Raw genomic sequence first — 17,176 nt, forward strand, 5'->3', positions numbered from 1 at the left:
GAGTGAGGCAAGGGATACCAAAAAATAAAATAAAATGCTGGACCAGGAGCCAAGGGGGAAGTTGGGTGATGGCACAGCGGTGTGGAAAACAGCAAGGCTTTTGGGTGGAAAAGATAAAACATTTCAAATATGACCGCATTGCCAGATTGGAAACGTTTCAGGGAAAAACAGTATCATAAAAGGGTTTTTTAAAACCCTTAAAAAGTGGTTTTTAAAAACAGGGGCTTGGAAACATTTTTTTAAACTAATGAGGGGGAAATGTGCAGAACTCCACGGATGAAACGTTTCATTAGTAGGTTAGAAACGATGTAAACAGCTTGTGCAGAAAAGGCCTAGATCAGTCTTGCTCCACTGTAAACCCTCCAGCTTTTGGTTGCAGCCTGCCAGATGCTTGATCCCAGTTCTGTTTTTGCAGTTCTGGGGCAGCAGGCACAGAAGGTTTATTGATCCTTTTAAAGCCTACTTCTCCCCTACATGGCTTAAGCTGCGTTCAGCTTGGTGGCTGCCAGCTGTGCAGACCCAGTAGAAAGGTTGCGTTTACGCAGATGCTCGTTTCAGTTGCTTTGTTTGCTTCTGGGAACAGTTTAGTTGCAGGGATCTCAGCTTTGATGGCTTCTAGAGGCTCTAAAGTACATCTAAGGGCTTCAGAGGCTTTTGGAACTAACCATAGAGTAGGGATTTGAGAGTTCCCAGTATAATACTTTTCTGAAAGTGAGGGAAATACTGCCTGTGCTAGACCCCAGCTAACTGAACCACTGCGTAAGCAGATGCTGCATGTAGGTGTGATTAATGTATCGTGTCTATAATTCATACTTCTCTTGTCCCTGACACAGAGCTTTGATATTACCGATGTGATCCGAGAGGTCAATGCCATTCAAGTTCAGTTCCTCTCTGCCGTTTGGTATGCCGCAGAGCAGAGTAAAAATCACCACGCGTACCGCGTGCCTCCAGAATGTCCTCCGCCTGTACAGAAAGGACAGTGTCATGTTAATTTCATCAGAAAGGTAATAATTGTGTGCCTGTGATTGGGAAACTTTCGAGTAGGAAATTCAGATGTGATGATGATTTGGCAGGCGTACCTGGAATTTTGCTGGTTTCAGTTGGCAAGGCCAGCCAGAATTAACTACGATTAACTGGACAGCGAAAGGTTGAACGCCCCTAAGCATTGATAGTATTAAAACAAAGAAAAGAAAGACCTATATAGAATAGAACTCAACACCCGTAACAGATAGTTCAGACACAAACTGCTGTGCGATTCTTCTTTCATTGAAATGGACAAAGCTTAGAAGTTGCAGGCAAATTCCTCATAGGTGCACCAAGTTACAATGGGGTTGCCAGACTGCAACCTGCAATCCCCAAGAGCAACTGGAGGGTGGGGCCAGGCAGTTAAACTGGAAGTGACACAGAGGAGCACCCTAGCATATCACAGAAACTCTGTGGTTTTACCATTGAGTTGTTGTGGAATTTTAGAGCATCCTGTGTCACTTTGGGTTTAAACCAGAAGCTGCGTTCAGCTTGGTGGCTCCCAGCTGTGCAGACTCAGAAGAAAGTTGAGTTTGCTCTGATTTAAACCAGAAGTGATGTAGGCATAGCGTTGGTATACCAGGCCTTTCCTTCCCCTGTCATTCTTCCCACTGGTGCCCGAGGCACTGATGGGCATCAAAGGAAATTGCTGGGAGGCCATTCCTAAAATAGAGAGATAAGCAGAGACAAAGTTTGAATGCTTGTTTAGAATATTTCTGTACTGTTTCCCCCAGATCTCAGAGTAGTTTTAGCCCCCTCCATGACATAGGCAATCTATTAATTCAATAATAGTCAATAATAGTCCCCTATTCATTCAATAAACTACTCCAAGTATAAGACAGCCAATGAAATGCAAATGCCAGCTGGACAAAAGAAGGATCTTGCATCCCTTGCAGAAATTCAGAAGTGATGCCACTTTTTGCACCTCTTCAAGGAGGTGGTGCCATGGCGAGAGAGAGCAGTCGCTGGCAAAACGTTCTTCTCTTAAAGGTGTTTTGCACCACCAGGTTCCCGTCAGCCCATGTAAATCATGAGTAAATTATGTCGCGATAACTTCAGTGGCTCAGTGATCTATACCCAGCCGTATTCTGAGGTTTGGGGTCATTCTATTTTCTTTTGAGGAGATGAATATTTCCATCTGTTTCTCCCTCTCCCATTGCAGACACTCACTATGCTTTTCCCGAACGCCACAAACAAAATGTTGTTGGTCTCATCCATTGACTGCTGTAATTCATGGGAATGTTAAGAAAATTTAAAGGACACTTCAGTTTTCTTCCCTTCATGGTTGGATACATGCTAGCATCTTCACTCCGCTGTTACGCCTGTATCTCTCAGTGATGATGTTCCCTGCAAGACATATTGAAGAAGTGATCAGTGAAGTTAAACTCACAAAAAAAATAGAAAACAACTTCTTTCCCTTTTCAGTGTAATTGCTGTGTTAGAGTTAGGGATCTTGGCAAGCTGTGAAAAAGGCAGCTATTTTGGTTACAATGGTTAATTAAAACAGGATGGGTCATCTTTCTGCTCTAGAATCCATATGTTATTTCTGCTGTGTTGATTAGAAGTCAGCATGAGGGAGAAAACAACTTGAACAGCTGTAGCCCTATTTTTGAAGCAGAAGATGCTGGGAAGGCTGCTTTTCTTTAGTGCCAAGCTGTATGTTTTAAGTATGTGGAAAATACCTCCTTAAAAAGAGAAAGAGAGAGATTTTGTGCCTTGAAGGAATGATGTGATCATATCTGTATACTGATTAAGCTGCTTGTTAATGAGGATTTACTTCTGTTTTCCCCCCTTCTTCCTTCCAAAAGGGATCAGGGTGGCACTCATGAGCAAATGAGGAGGGGCCTACTTAATTGTGGATGCCATGAGGGGGACTTACATGTTTAATGTGTTGGGCCACAGCCTGTGAAGTAGTTTCCCTTGGTGGGTCCAGTGGACACCTGATGGTAGATTCCTAGGAAAGGGTAGGATCCTGAGGCATGCAGTGTCATATTCCCCGTTCAGACAATAATTCACTTGATTGGTTCAAGGCTTTTATTGAAGACATGTTGGGAACGTAAGAAGAAAGTTCTGGCGAAAAATGCGCCAAACTCTTGATAATATGAGTGTGAGATCCCCACCCCCACATGAGAAGCAGACAGTTCGCATTGTCCAGCCTGGAGTCTCTTCCCAGCCACAGAACTCCAAGGCCACAGCTAGAAGTGATAACACCACACCTGCAAAAATGAAAGCAATTCCCCCCTGCCCCCCAATGACACCATCATGACATGTGGAGCCTTCCTCTTCTGCCAGCCATGATCTGGATAGGATAAAATGTCTTCTGTCAAAGCATTCTCAGCAATTCACATTAGGTTTGAAGGGATGACTGTATTTCCACAACCCGTCATCATGATTCAGTTTGGGGAAAGAGAAACACAATATGAGTTGATTATTTGTGTTAGGTTTGGTAGAGGAAGTTCACAATTGCAATCCAAGTTCTAAAAAAGACTGATTTTGTGGTACTGGGTATGACTAATAGCATCTGATGACATCATTTCACTGTGTTGTGTGCAGTGCCCCTAGCCTTGGCTCACCTCTGTGTCCAAAATATGCACTCTACCCCTTCTCTCCTCTGCGCATGTTACCAATGGTCTGGCTGTATAGCTGCAGCCATGTAGCTATGCAAAGTCAGCATTCTATTTATGTTATTTTTAAGAGTTGCTGCTCTCGGATGACAACATGTACAAAAATTTGTTCCAGGACACCAAGGGTGAAAAGTAAAATACACTGAATACTTGTGAGAGAAATGACATTAAGTGCAGTAAGAATCCATTCTTGGTAGGGATCTCGTGGATTAGTTTCTAGAGCTGCATATATCTTTTGAAATTATAAAGTCAGCACATGGTAATTCTACTACTTAATTTTACTGTGGAGAGCGTGCCAAAAATTCTGTGGTCACACATAACAAAATTGTGCAAATCAAGGTCAAAGATTATTGTCCCTGCTTCTTTTTAACAGTAATATTGTAGCTTGTTGTCATTCCTCCTTTGATAGCAGTGGAGTAAAAAGATCTCCCACTCTGGCCCCGTTTTCTAAGAAACGGTTGCCTCTGTCATTTACCTAGAAATAGGTGCATTGCCTGCTTCTTGGTGCGTGCAACTTGATATATTGGCAGGCAAACTGATTCCCTGGGATACAGGGAACCAGCTAGATGAGTGCTGTGTGGGTTGCCAAAATTAGTATAGCTCAGCTGCCAGTTATTTGGATCATAAGTTTAGTTCTGTCGGTCACTGTGTGTGACTGTAATGAGATCTATTGTATACGTTCTTCAGGATGGCGATTTCTGAGGTCAAGTCAAGACATGGCTTGGAATGAGTAGTCAACAAGTTGTGTCCGCCTAGAGACTGCCCTGGAAAAATTTCATGCACCAAAGATCTGAAGCTATCTTGTTGTGTACTACTACCTACAGGCTCATTGTGTGGTGAACTGAATCTGGGGTATCTCTTTATATGCTGCCCTTCAGTGCATGAGCAGCTTTTCTGTGGCTTTTATCTCATGCAGTTGGTAACATGTTTGGAAAGTGGAACCATGTGAATGGGACTCATGATCCTAGGGCCTTTACCACCTTGATTGTCAGCCTTAGGGTCTGCAACCTGCAGCTCTCCAGATGTTCATGGACTACAAATCCCATCATCCCCTACCAGCATGGCCAATTGGCCATACTGGGAGGGGCTGATGGGAGTATGAATCCATGGTATGCTAGGCTTCGTCATTACCTGAACCCCTTAGGTGGATAAAAACTTGAAAGTATAAGAAGAGCCTTCTGGATCAGTCCAATGGTCCATCTAGCCCAGCATCCTGTCTCACACAGTGGCCAACCAGCTGTCCTGGAGGTCCAACAACAGGGCACAGAGGCTGAGGGCCTCTCTGATGTTACCTCCTGGCACTTGTTTTGAAAGGTTTACTGCCTTTGAATGTGGAGATTCCCTTTAGTCGCCACAGCTAGTAGCCACTGATAGACCTACCCCCATGAATTTGTCTAATCCCTTTTAAAGCCATCTGTGTCTGTGGGTATCTCTACTACAACCTCTGGCAGTTAATTCAATATTTTATTCACTCAGGTGTGTAAAGAAGTGTTTCCTTTTGTCTGTCTTGAATCTGCAAATTGAATAGCAATTGAGTAGCAGGGAAATTAACCATTTGATTAGCATACACAGTTCAAGGACCCAATCTCTGTGGCCTTTAATATGGCAAGTTCATAAAATTCATTCCGGTTTCTATGTAGAAGTCTGACATGCTTCCTCTTCTAGTGAGCATCTGCAGATCTGAAGTGTTCTTTTATGTTCTAATACAGCGAAATGCCACTTGTCAAGGCAATAGGGTATGTTTGCATGCACAAACCCACCCCATGGGCTCCCTATCAGAAAGGTCAGGCTTTCCACCATCAGGGATGGAAGGCAAGTTTTTTGTTCACCACAACAATGCGCTCCAATGCAGAGCTTTTTTGTTGTGTGGATTGATAGCCGCCACTCAGTTATGTGAAAAGAATTAACAAGATGTGATTAAAGGCAAGGACTGAACTTGGTTAGCACTTTTCTAACCAAGGAGCATCAGTGGCGTAGGAGGTTTAGAGCTCGTGTATCTAATCTGGAAGAACCGGGTTTGATTCTCTGCTCTGCCACCTGAGCTGTGGAGGCTTATCTGGGGAATTCAGATTAGCCTGCACACTCCCACACACGCCAGCTGAGTGACCTTGGGCTAGTCACAACTTCTTGGAGCTCTCTCAGCCCCACCTACCTCACAGGGTGTTTGTTGTGAGGGGAAAAGGGCAAGGAGATTGTAAGCCCCTTTGAGTCTCCTACAGGAGAGAAAGGGCGATATAAATCCAAACTCCTCCTCCTCCTCCTCCTCCTCCTCTTCCTCTTCCTCTTCCTCTTCCTCTTCCTCTTCTTCCTCTTCCTCTTCTTCCGCCTCCATTCCACGGTAGCCTCAGCCATTGGAACCAAAGACTGGCCCTCAGCCTAAGTTTTGTGTCTTGGTCATGCTAGGGTAGTGGCTTTCAAACTGCATTCAGGGAATTTTTAGGTTCCACAGACAGCTATCAACAAGAAGAACTGCAATGGCAGACATGATTTCAGACAACTGACTCAAGACCCCTAGATTTTTTTCTGCTATCTTCCACAGAAGTATTGTGTGTATTCTGGGATGTTCTCTCAGTTGACTTGGGGCAGGGTAGGACTGAACAGACCTGGTTGGAGCTCTCTTTGAAGGAGTGTTTGTCCCAGAGCATGTCTCAAGGTACTGTTCTCCACACTGAAGTCAAGATGTACTGCAGATGTTCTCCACATTATAGTCAAGATGGAAAGAGTTCCTCAAATGCAGTAAGTTTTAAAACCACTATCACAGAATATATCAGAACATTGGAAATTGACTTCTATAGGTATAAATTGTGGGTTAATGTTTTTATCTCTTAAGAACTTGAGGAGGCCAATTTCTCCATCCCTCACCATTTTCCCATCCCCCATTCCCTTCGATACTATCTTCAGCACTCTGTGCCTTCTGACTTACGCTCAGTCTTTAGCTCATCTTCAGGTACTCGTGTTTCATTGCCGTACTCATGAATGCTCAACCATCATGAAAGAGTGATAAATGTATTAGAAAGAGTGGTAAATGTTTTATATTTGAATATTTAAACATGATTTTTGTTGTTGTCTGTCGAAGTAGAGGAGGCTAGAAAGCAAAATAAACCATGTTGCTGAGAATGCTTAGCCAGCGTGGTATAGTGGTTAAGAGCAGGTGTACTCTACTCTAGAGGAAGCGGGTTTGATTCCCTGCTCTGGCACCTGAGCTGTGGTGGCTTATCTGGGGAATTCAGATTAGCCTTTGCACTCCCACACATGCCAGCTGGGTGACCTTGGGCTAGTCACAGTCCTTCTGAGCTCTCTCAGACCCACCTACCTCACAGGATGTTTGTTGTGAGGGGGGAAGGGAAAGGAATTTGTAACCCCCTTTGAGCCTCCTTACAGGAGAGAAAGGGAGGATATAAATCCAACTATTCTTCTCCTCCTCCTCTTTCTTTATGAAGCAACCTGCATTTCTGACACGTGTGCTTAATTAATTCCAGGAGCAGTGCTCATTTAGCTGGGATTGGGGCCCCTCTTTCCCTACTCAAGGAATTTGGAAGGACGTTAGAATTGAAGCGTACAATCTTTGTCAACTAATCTATTTCTCGGCAATTTCTCGCTATGGTAAGTCTTGTTTCCTGAACTCTGTGATGTGGATTGGAAAAAAAAAAACCTGAATTTTTCATTCAGGGGAAACTTAATGCTTCAAAATTAACAGCTGGTTGGGGCAAGACACACTCTTTTTTAAAAAAAAAACTCCTCTCAGGAACATTATCTATCTTCTTTCATTTAGAATTGCTCTGCAAAATATATTCTGTCTCACAGCTGTAATTGGGGAGGGATCATAGCCGAATGGCAGAGAACAGGCAGAGGTCCCTGAACTCAATCTCTGAAATCTCCAGTTAAGAAAGAATCTCAGGCAAGCTGCAAAGCTGCTGCCCGACAGAGCGTTTAATATTGAGCTAGGTGAACCAGTGGTCTGACTTCCTGTAAAGCAGCTTCATATGCAAATTCATGTCGCCTCTCTCCTTGCATGTTTTCACCGGCTCCTTGCCATGCATAGCATTGACTTTCTAGTCCTCACCTTGAAATTGAAACGATTCTGTCTGCGGTAATATATAATTCTTTTCCTAAAAAAAAAAATCCATTGTATCCTCCTCTTATATTGACCTACTGCATTTATACCCCACTTTTCTCTCCAGTAGGGACCTAAAGAGGCTGTCAACATTCTCCCTTTCTCCATTTTGTCCTCACAAAAACCCTGTGAGCTTCCATGGCGGAGGGGGGATTCAAACTTGGATCTTCCAGATTTCTAGTCGGACACTGTACCCATTACATTATGCAGCCTCATGTGACGCTCTCTGTAGTCTTCCATCCAGGTTACCGGTCAGGCCACACACTCAGTTAAGTGTGTCCTCTGGGCCTTTGACTTCCACTGGGCCTTTGACTTTCACATTTCTATCCCTTCTCTGTTGGACAGGGATATCACACCTCTTTCTTGTCATACTATTTTTCTGCTGTATGATCCTGAGTCTCTTATTTCTTTCTGAAGCTATCTCCACATCCTCCGTGGTAGTGGTTCTCAACCTTCCTAATGCCAGGACCCTTTAATACAGTTCCTCATGTTGTGGTGACCCCCAACCATAAAGTTATTTGTGTCTCGGTTCCTAAGACCATCGGAAATATGTGTTTTCCGATGGTCTTAGGCGATTCCTGTGAAAGGGTCGTTCGACCCCCAAAGGGGTCGTGACCCACAGGTTGAGAACCTCTGCTCCATGGGATCCCATTTGTTCAGTAGAGCCTTTCCTAAGCTACTGTAGCCTCACGTTGTTGTCTCATAATAAATAACTCATAATAAATAACTAAGAGGACTGCTATGCTATGAATGCTGTGCGAACAAAGGTAACTGCAAGTGTCAAGGTCCCCAAAACTGGCTTTTCATGAAGTAGTTGTCTTAGTGTGGAGTTAAGGCAGAGAGTATTATCTTATGTAGACTCTTAAAATGCTTGTGGTAGTAGGATTTCGGAGTGGTAGCAGGTACACGTAACTAAAGACAAATAAGTGGGGTTCTCGATCAAATCAAGACTGAACTCTCCTTAGAAGATAACATGACTAAACTGAGGCCATGGTATTTTGGTCGCATTATGAGAAGACAAAGCTCACCGGAAAAGGCAATAATGCAAGAAAATGTTGAAGGCAGCAGGAAAAGAGGAAGACTCAACATGAGGTGGATTGACTCCGTCAAGGAAGCTCCAGGCCTCAGTTTGCATGACCTGAGCAAGATAGTTAATGATAGGACACTTTAGAGGTCATTAATTCATGGGGGTTACCATTTGTTGGAAGCTTCTTGATGTCACTTAACACACATACACTTGACTAAATTGCAGGGTAAAATGGTAGCGGGGTCATACATTCTTGTTACCTCCCTGTATAAGATAGGGAAACCTTCCTCTTTGAACCTTGTTTGCCCTTATCTCTTTTCTAAAATGAATGCAGGTTCCTTTTGATGCTCAACCAGCTTCACCAGTCAGTTTCTTGTAGCGCATGCTCCATGTTTATTACCCTCTGGTCAGGAAGCCATTCCTTCACATCCTGGATGCTCTACTGGTATTACGATCTAAGGGTTCATAGCAAAGGAAAGGGTGTGGAAGGCAGCTACATGAGCATGGCTTATCTTTGACCGTGATTTGAGAGGTTTTCCTGTTCTGTGTTTGCCTCAGAGTCCTCTAACCAGTTTCTGTCAAGTGGTAATTACTTGTTTATCTTCTGGCTCATGCTCAGGTTGTCTGAAATAAACACTAATTTCTTGTAATGAGAATGATGTCCCGGCCAAGTTGTGATAAGGAAGTGTTAGTTGATGTGATTTTTGGCTGAGAGACCCATACAGCATAGCATTCAGAGAGTGACACTGGAAGTTCTGGTTTCAAATACTACCTCTGCCATAAACTCCGTGGGTGGCCCAGAAAAAAAGCCACTGAGCCTCAATCTCAGCCTCCCAATTGTAATGTGGAGTTGATAGTTACTTGGAAGAGATTACTAACTGTAGGTGGACTTCTTAGAACTATTTTATATATACTAAAGGAAACAATCCAGGTAATGTATTGTCGAAGGCTTTCATGGCTGGAATCACTTGGGTGCTGTGTGGTTTCCGGGCTGTATGGCCGTGCTCTAGCAGCATTCTCTCCTGAAGTTTCGCCTGCATCTGTGGCTGGCATCTTCAGAGGATCCTCTAAAGATGCCAGCCACAGATGCAGGCGAAATGTCAGGAGAGAATGCTGCTAGAACACGGCCATACAGCCCGGAAACCACATTGCACCCAAATCCAGGTAATCTTTGGAGTTCCGTTGATTTTAATGGAAAAGTTGAGAACATCTCTTCTATCAAAGGCAGAGGCCCTTTTTTTTAATGCTGTCAAGTCCCTGATGACTTATGGCGATCCCATAAGGTTTTCAAGGCAACATTCAGAGGTGATTTGCCATTACCTGTCTCTGAGTAGCGACCCTCAATTTCCTGGGTGGTCTCCCATCCAAGTACTAACCAGGTCAGTGATGGTGAACATTTGGAGCTTGGCATGTCACATTCGGAAAAGGCCTAACTTCTCTGGTGGCCCCTCCCCAACAATTCATTACTTATTCTGTTATTTTTAAAAATACAGTCCAATCACGTGTGACGCTATGTATTATACTAAGAAACATCAAATAATTACACAAATGATTCAGATTGAGAGGATAGTTGTTGTCATCTGTTGGTGAATGCTGGGGTGTTACCCAGAACATTGTGGCACATCAACTTTGACACATATGTCATAGGTTCGCTTTCACTGGACCAGGGCCAACCCTGCTTAGCTCCTGATTGCTGATGAGACTTTGCTAGCCTGGGCCATCCAGTGGACTCAGAAGTGCTTGCTGTGGGATGATGACACACATATTGTTAAATTAGGCACTTCATGTATGCACAGGTCAGTATCTGGTACTCCTAGAAATGGCTGTAGACCTCAGCCTGGATTAATGCAATAGGAATTCCATGGAATGCCACAAGATAAGAGTCACCCAGAATGTGTCTTTTCAACTCCACCTCTTAATAACCAGGTATGCCGCCAGATGCTGTTTCTGTTTGGTCTCTGGGGCTCTTCTGGACAATGGCTGATTTACAGACCATGGATTTAGAAGGGGAAAACCCCCAACCTGAAATATTGCACAACTGGACTTTAGTCACAACCTGCCCTCCCCCAATGTTACTTTAAGTTGTTCACAGTTTTATGGGCGTGGCCCAATATGCCTCTTGGAATAAGAAATATCTGTTGGGCTCATTAACACTTCTAAATCTGTCTCATTATCCTCCCACCCACATCCCGCATTTCTGTAGCACAGGGCAGCCAGAGATTTGGAAATTTTACAGAGGTACTTCCCTATTCTTCTATCCTGGCCCTATGTTATGGGAGAGATCAGCACCGAGAGGCACATCCATAAGACATCATAAATGCTGTCCTTAGTGCATTGGTGTATCAAAGTCAGCATTCTCTACTCTGACTGGTGGCAGCTCTCCAGGTCTCTGGCAGAAGTCATTCCCATCACCTAAATAGTTCTTTCCGCTGGAGATGGCAGGAATTGAACTTGAAACCTTCTGCATGAAAAGCAGATGTTCTACCACTGAGGCAGATGGGCGGATTTGGGGGGTCTAGTGGTGTAGTGGTTAAGAGCAGTGGTTAAGAACTCTGGTCGATTCCCCACTGGAAATTAAATATAGTTTAAACCAAGTTTAAAAATAAACTGCACTTTTTTATTGGGGTTTCAACCTTCCCATTGCAGATTTATTCTGCGAAGACATGTAGGGCTACATCGGGTGCCGGAAATGCAGCACTCCCCACAAATTGATCTCCGTTTTTTGTCTCTCCTGATTGGCTGGCGTGCTGTGTTTGGGCAGGTCCCACGTCTTGACATTAGAATGGCAACACGTTTGCAAGGCTAAACGTTCAAGCGTTTAGGTAAATAAGCGAGCGAATGGCTAATTGTTTAAATGGCTGCTCAATCTGCTATGGAAACCGGCTCACGTGTTCTCGTCTCCTCGTGCTTGTGCTCTCTGACCCCAAAGGTGAAAATGAAACCAGGAAATCTTGCGCGCGCATCACTAAGCGCCCGGCGACCACTGATTGGTCGTCAGCATTTGCGTCACGCTCCACGGCGGGAAATTAAGTGAAGATTAGTCCCCTGTTCCTCCCCTCAGGACTGGGAAGAATCGTGGTAAAAGAAAAAGTTGTACTTCCAAGCAGGTACAGTGAAAACGTGGAATATGGGGGGGAACAAGCGCCAGAAATGGGAAACACCCTTTGTCGCTCGAGGAGTGGGGAGGCATGCCTGAAACTTTGTTTTTTTGTGTAAGTACCACGCGATTAATTGTCAGTGGGGAATCGACCTCTAATCTGGAGAACCGGGTTTGATTCCCTGCTCTGTCACTTGAGCTGTGGAGGCTTATCTAGTCAACCAGATTAGCTTGTGCACTCCAACACATGCCGGCTGGGTGACCTTGGGCTAGTCACCGGTTCTTTGGAGCTCTCTCAGCCCCACCCACCTCACAGGTGTTTGTTGTGAGCTGCGGGGGAAGGGAAAGGAGATTGTAAGCCTCCTAGAGTCTTCTTACAGGAGAGAAAGGGGGATATAAATCCAAACTCCTCCTCCTCCTCCTCCTCCTCCTTCATACAGCACTACTCATAGTCAGCTCTGCACTTACCCTTCCTTCTCTCCTAATGCCTGAACTTTGGAGAGTGCTAGCACACCATGTGATAAACTAAGGGTATGGTGGGAATTTTCTGAGAAGACACTGGAGCTCCCAGTACGGTTACCAACTCTGCCCTGGCAAATACCTGGAGATTTGGAGGCAGTCCTTGTGGAGGGGAGGATTTGGGATGGAATTTCACCAATGGAATTTGCCCAATGAAGCTGCCCCATCTCCAGGGGAACTGATGTGGTGATCAGTGTAATTCAAGGGCAACTCCAGTCCCCCCCTTTGAAGCTTGACAGTCCTGGTGCACAGTTAGGTGGGCAGTTAGACTCTGCTCCAAGTCACTGACACATACGTTTTGTTTTGGTTTTCCTCCCAAAGAATTTAGTTAGGAATCTCTGGTACCAATAACTGACATTTGAATAAGAGGCTGGGGGTAAGGGGAGGTTGTGGATCAGGCAACAGACAATTAGTGCTCGACCAGCTAAGGAGAGGAAAAGAGTTGTAGATGCCTTTGTGTTTTTTTCTTGGATTGTTTCGTGTACTCTGAGGAAAGGTCGAAGGGAATCTGGCAGCTGCTTCATTTCTTAGACAGGGGCAGCCACAAGGCAATTAAAAAGGCATCTGGCTTCCTGCATTTGCTGATATTGTCCATTGTATGTGGAGGAGATGATTAGCCAGGTCTTTGGCAAAAGGCAGGTAGTTTATTCAAGCAAAGTGGGAGGGATGAACAAACACTTGCTGGGAATACCGCTGTAAGTGAATCATTTTCAAAGTTTTGGGATGCGTCAGGGGACCTTCGCTGACCAGTCCTTAGCAAACTGTTGCTTCTAGCACACTTGAATTGCCCAAGAGAATCAGCCATAGGCCCCACAAAATCCAGACACAATGGGCTTAATTCATTCCCTCTGTCGTAGCTCCAGCCACTTCATAGGCCTATAGTGGGGAAAAATTTCACGCATTTTCTTTGAATGCCCCATTTGTTCAGGGTACAGCACTGCCTCGAAACTGCAATCTCTCTTAAGACAGCTGTGACTGTACATAGACTGAATAAAAGCAAATATGACAGATGTCGAAAGCCCCCTTAAAAATGACCGGAGCTTACTTGTTTCTTGTGAGGCCTTGTCAGCTTGCAATGGCTGCTGTAATTCCATTTCTTGTTTTTATTGTGTGGGGAAATTGCCACCCAGATTTGTTTTGCTAAGGTTAACTTGGTGTCACACTTTCTAGGTGAGGTAAATATCTTTTTTCTGCTTTATGTGCATTGAAATACCACTGTTGGTATAAATGATGTCTGAAAATTGTGATGCCTTGAAGCAATGGGTGGTTCTGTAAACAAATCCCTTTTTAGTTATTTCATTTTTTAAAATTTTTCTCCCTTTCCACTAAATATATTCAAGGCGACTTGCCAGCTTAAGTATAGAAATTGAGAACACTAACTAAAAATAAATGCAAAATCCAAGTAAATAAAACAATCAGAGGAACTGCAAGGAACACATCATCCCTCAAATACTGGGAAAATAAATCCATTTTAACTTGTTACTTAAAAGACGAAGAGCTTGTTGCCACCCTATTGTCTCTGGAAAGGGTGTTCCAGAAGCAGGGTCACCACTCTAGAAAATCCTGTTTCTAGTTACTACTTGAGTAGAGAAGGGGGGAGGGGAATTGGAGCAAACCTTGGAGATTGACTGAACCATATAGCGGTAGCCAGTTCTGTACTTATTTTGACTTCAGCATATATTGTAACACACTGTATATGGTACTGCCTTTGAAGACAACCCCAGAACTACAGCTGGTCCAGAATGCGGAATCCCAGCTACTGTCAGGGGCTAGGCACTGGGAACATACGTTCCTGTTTCAAAACTGCTACAGTTTTCTGCTACAGACTTTCGATCTGTTTGCAAATACAGTTCAAGGTGCTGATTATGACTTTTAAAGCCCTCCATAAACTGGGACCCACATTTTTGAAGGGCTGTCTCCTTCCACATGTCCCTGTGTACCAGCTATCGACCAGGCCCTGGGCCTTTTCCGTCATGGCTCCAGCTCTGTGGAGGTGCTGTGAGGCCTTTTCCCCCAGGGCTTTTGAGCCTGTTCGAATGGCTGGCATCTTTTAAGGGAGTGGAGAAGGACGGAGACATTCTGGAGTTGCTGTTTATTTTTGGTTTTAACTGCAAATGTTTGTAACTATTATGGTAAGCCACATTGAACCCACATTGAAAAAAAGGTGACAATATAAATGTCTTAATACAAATATTAGTAATATTAATGTCCCTTCATTTTAGTAGAGATTAAAATATGTCAAGCCCTTCCCTCTGTGTGGAGAAGACTGCAGTGAGTAAGGCATATTCCTTTTCAGTGGGCTGGTTCACACATGCGCTGCCCACTTCAAGAGAACAGTTTTGAACTGTCCTCAGAAAGTGGCTTCCATGAAGCAGCAGCTCTGCCACTTAACTGTCACTTAACTGTGGAAAATGCTGGTTTCTCTACTGATCATAGTTCTACCCACCCTTGGCCCAAGAAGTTCAGTGAAGCCTACATGGAACTGCCCTATTTATTCCTCAGACATCCTATATGAGGGAGGTTAAGAATCCTGCTGGAACAGACCAAAGAACCATTAAGGCCAACATTCGGTTTCTCACAATGGCTGGTCAGATACCTACAGGAAGTTCCTAAGACCTTGGTCCTCCCCCAAGATGGCGCCGACGAGGGCTGCCTCGGTGGAATGCTCTCAAATGGCTTCTACACTTTCTACTATTTCCTGCAATTTACAACGAATTTCATACTCCAGAGACCATCTGCTAAGAATTAGGGAACGTTTCCTTAAGGAGTGGCTCTCTGCAACTTTACCCCTATCTGTCTTTACAACCACGGAGGAAATTTCAGCACAGGAGGCAGCCATTTCCTGGCAACAACAGATCTTTACAACCATGGAGGAAATTTCAGCACAGGAGGCAGCCATTTCCCGGCAACAACAGAGCAGCCAAAAAAAAAAGAAACAAGCACAGTGACGGCAGGAGGCGAAGAGGAGGTAAAAGGGCGGGAATTTTAAATAAGAGCTAAGGAATAAGGGGGGAATTAAAAAACCCGGCTCCCTTCAATCTTTCTTACCAATTTATGCTCACTTGCCAACAAGATAGATGAAATCACTTCTTTTAAACAGATGCAATTCTGATTTTTACAAGCATATCCTGCCCCTGTATGCTTTACTGGGGAAACCTGGCTAAATGAGGAGCATTGATGATAATAAGCAATGTGCATGCCCGGGGGGGTTTCAGATATTTTACGATTCTCTCAGACAGGGATTGCAGAATTATCAAGGGGGAAGAGAAAAGGAGGAGGATTAATGTATATACATCAACAAAGAAGCTGTAGTGTCAGAGACATAACAATAATTCAAATTCTGTGAATTAGAAAATTTGGAGTCACTTACTTATTAATTACCAAACCCTTTTATTCCCCTCGAGAGATAAATTCAGTTCTGTTTTTTTTTTTTGGTTTTGCCAGCTATTCATCCACAAGCAGCATCTGTAAAAGGCATTAAGAACTCTAACCGATCCAGATTATGGAGGCTGAAGCCAAATACCCTGATTCACTGGTTATTATTTGCAGGGAGATTTAAACAAAGCAAACTTAAGGGAGAGACCTACCAAAGATACTTTCCAGGCATCCAACTGTGTCCCACCAGAGGCAAGGAATATCTTAGACCACTGCTTTATACAACACTGAAAGATGCTTATGGGATGCTTTACCACAGAGCAGCTGTAGGCCATTCCTGATCATTGCATGATTCACCTTGTACCTGCTTACAAACAAAGATTTAAAAGCCACAAAACCAATAACTTCAAATCCCAAGTGAGAACTTGGACTGAAGAGGCAAAGTTAAGAGCTGCAGAGCTTACCTTGACTGTACAGACTGGAATATTTTTAAAGACACCTCTGCAGATTTGGATGAACTCACAGATACTGTAACATCCTTATATGTCCAGCTTCTGTGAAGATCTTTGTTATACCAACCAGGAACTTGCGTTATATATAAGTAACAACTTAAACCTTGGTTCACGAAGCTAAACTTAAGCAGTTCACGATGGATTCCAAAGAGGCCTTACAAGAAAGGGGTGATAGAGATGCTGTACAATCAGGCCCAAGAAATGTATTATACAAAGGAGATCAGAGCAGCAACAAAAGAAACTACTCTGAAAAAGCTAAAAAATCAGTTTTCACCAAAGCGGAACCCAGCAAACATGTGGAAAACTCTCAAAAAATATCACACGGTTACAGTGAAAACCACCTTCCCAAGCTGAAGAGAAATCAGCTAATTGGCGAGGCTTGACCTGAGCGTGTTCTACTGTAGGTTTTGAAAACAATCTACAGTCACCTTTCTCCACAACCTCTATCTCCAGATGCACCAACAATAGCCAAACTTCCCTATAGCTGAACCCATTTCATTTGGGTTTTACAACCCCTAGTAGATCTCAGAAAAGGAAGTGCAAGATCTATTTACACCAGACAGAAGCCTGGAAAAGCACCAGGCCCAGACAGAGATAACACCTTCTTGCCTAAAAAGTCTGTGCTGTCCCAATTGGCCCCCACATCTTCACCCAAATCTTTAACAGCAATCCTACTAGAGATGTGCTATGTTCCTTCCTGCTTCAAGCGGCTCCACTATCGTCCCAGTGCCGAAGAAGCCTTCCATCCAAGGGAACTTAACAACTTCTGAACCAGTTGCTCCTAACATCTGTAGTTATGAAAACTTTTGAAAGCCAGCTAGTGATGTACCATTTGAGAAACCATCACGGATCCACTGTTGGACCCTTGCAATTTGCATACCCGAG

At 43.9% G+C, this 17,176-nt stretch overlaps 1 protein-coding gene across 2 annotated transcripts in view; it reads left to right on the forward strand.

Annotated features, from left to right (window-relative positions):
• MANBA (mannosidase beta) overlaps positions 1–17,176 on the forward strand; it is a 70,109-nt gene that overhangs the window by 18,738 nt on the left and 34,195 nt on the right. For both annotated transcript variants that reach the window (XM_048509218.1, XM_048509219.1), the window contains exons 4-5: positions 834–1,004; positions 7,127–7,250. In XM_048509218.1, coding sequence (XP_048365175.1) covers positions 834–1,004; positions 7,127–7,250 — 295 coding nt within the window. The remainder of the gene's footprint in view (positions 1–833; positions 1,005–7,126; positions 7,251–17,176) is intronic.

The sequence above is a fragment of the Sphaerodactylus townsendi genome, linkage group LG10 (assembly GCF_021028975.2).
Source record: "Sphaerodactylus townsendi isolate TG3544 linkage group LG10, MPM_Stown_v2.3, whole genome shotgun sequence".
NCBI lineage: Eukaryota > Metazoa > Chordata > Lepidosauria > Squamata > Sphaerodactylidae > Sphaerodactylus > Sphaerodactylus townsendi.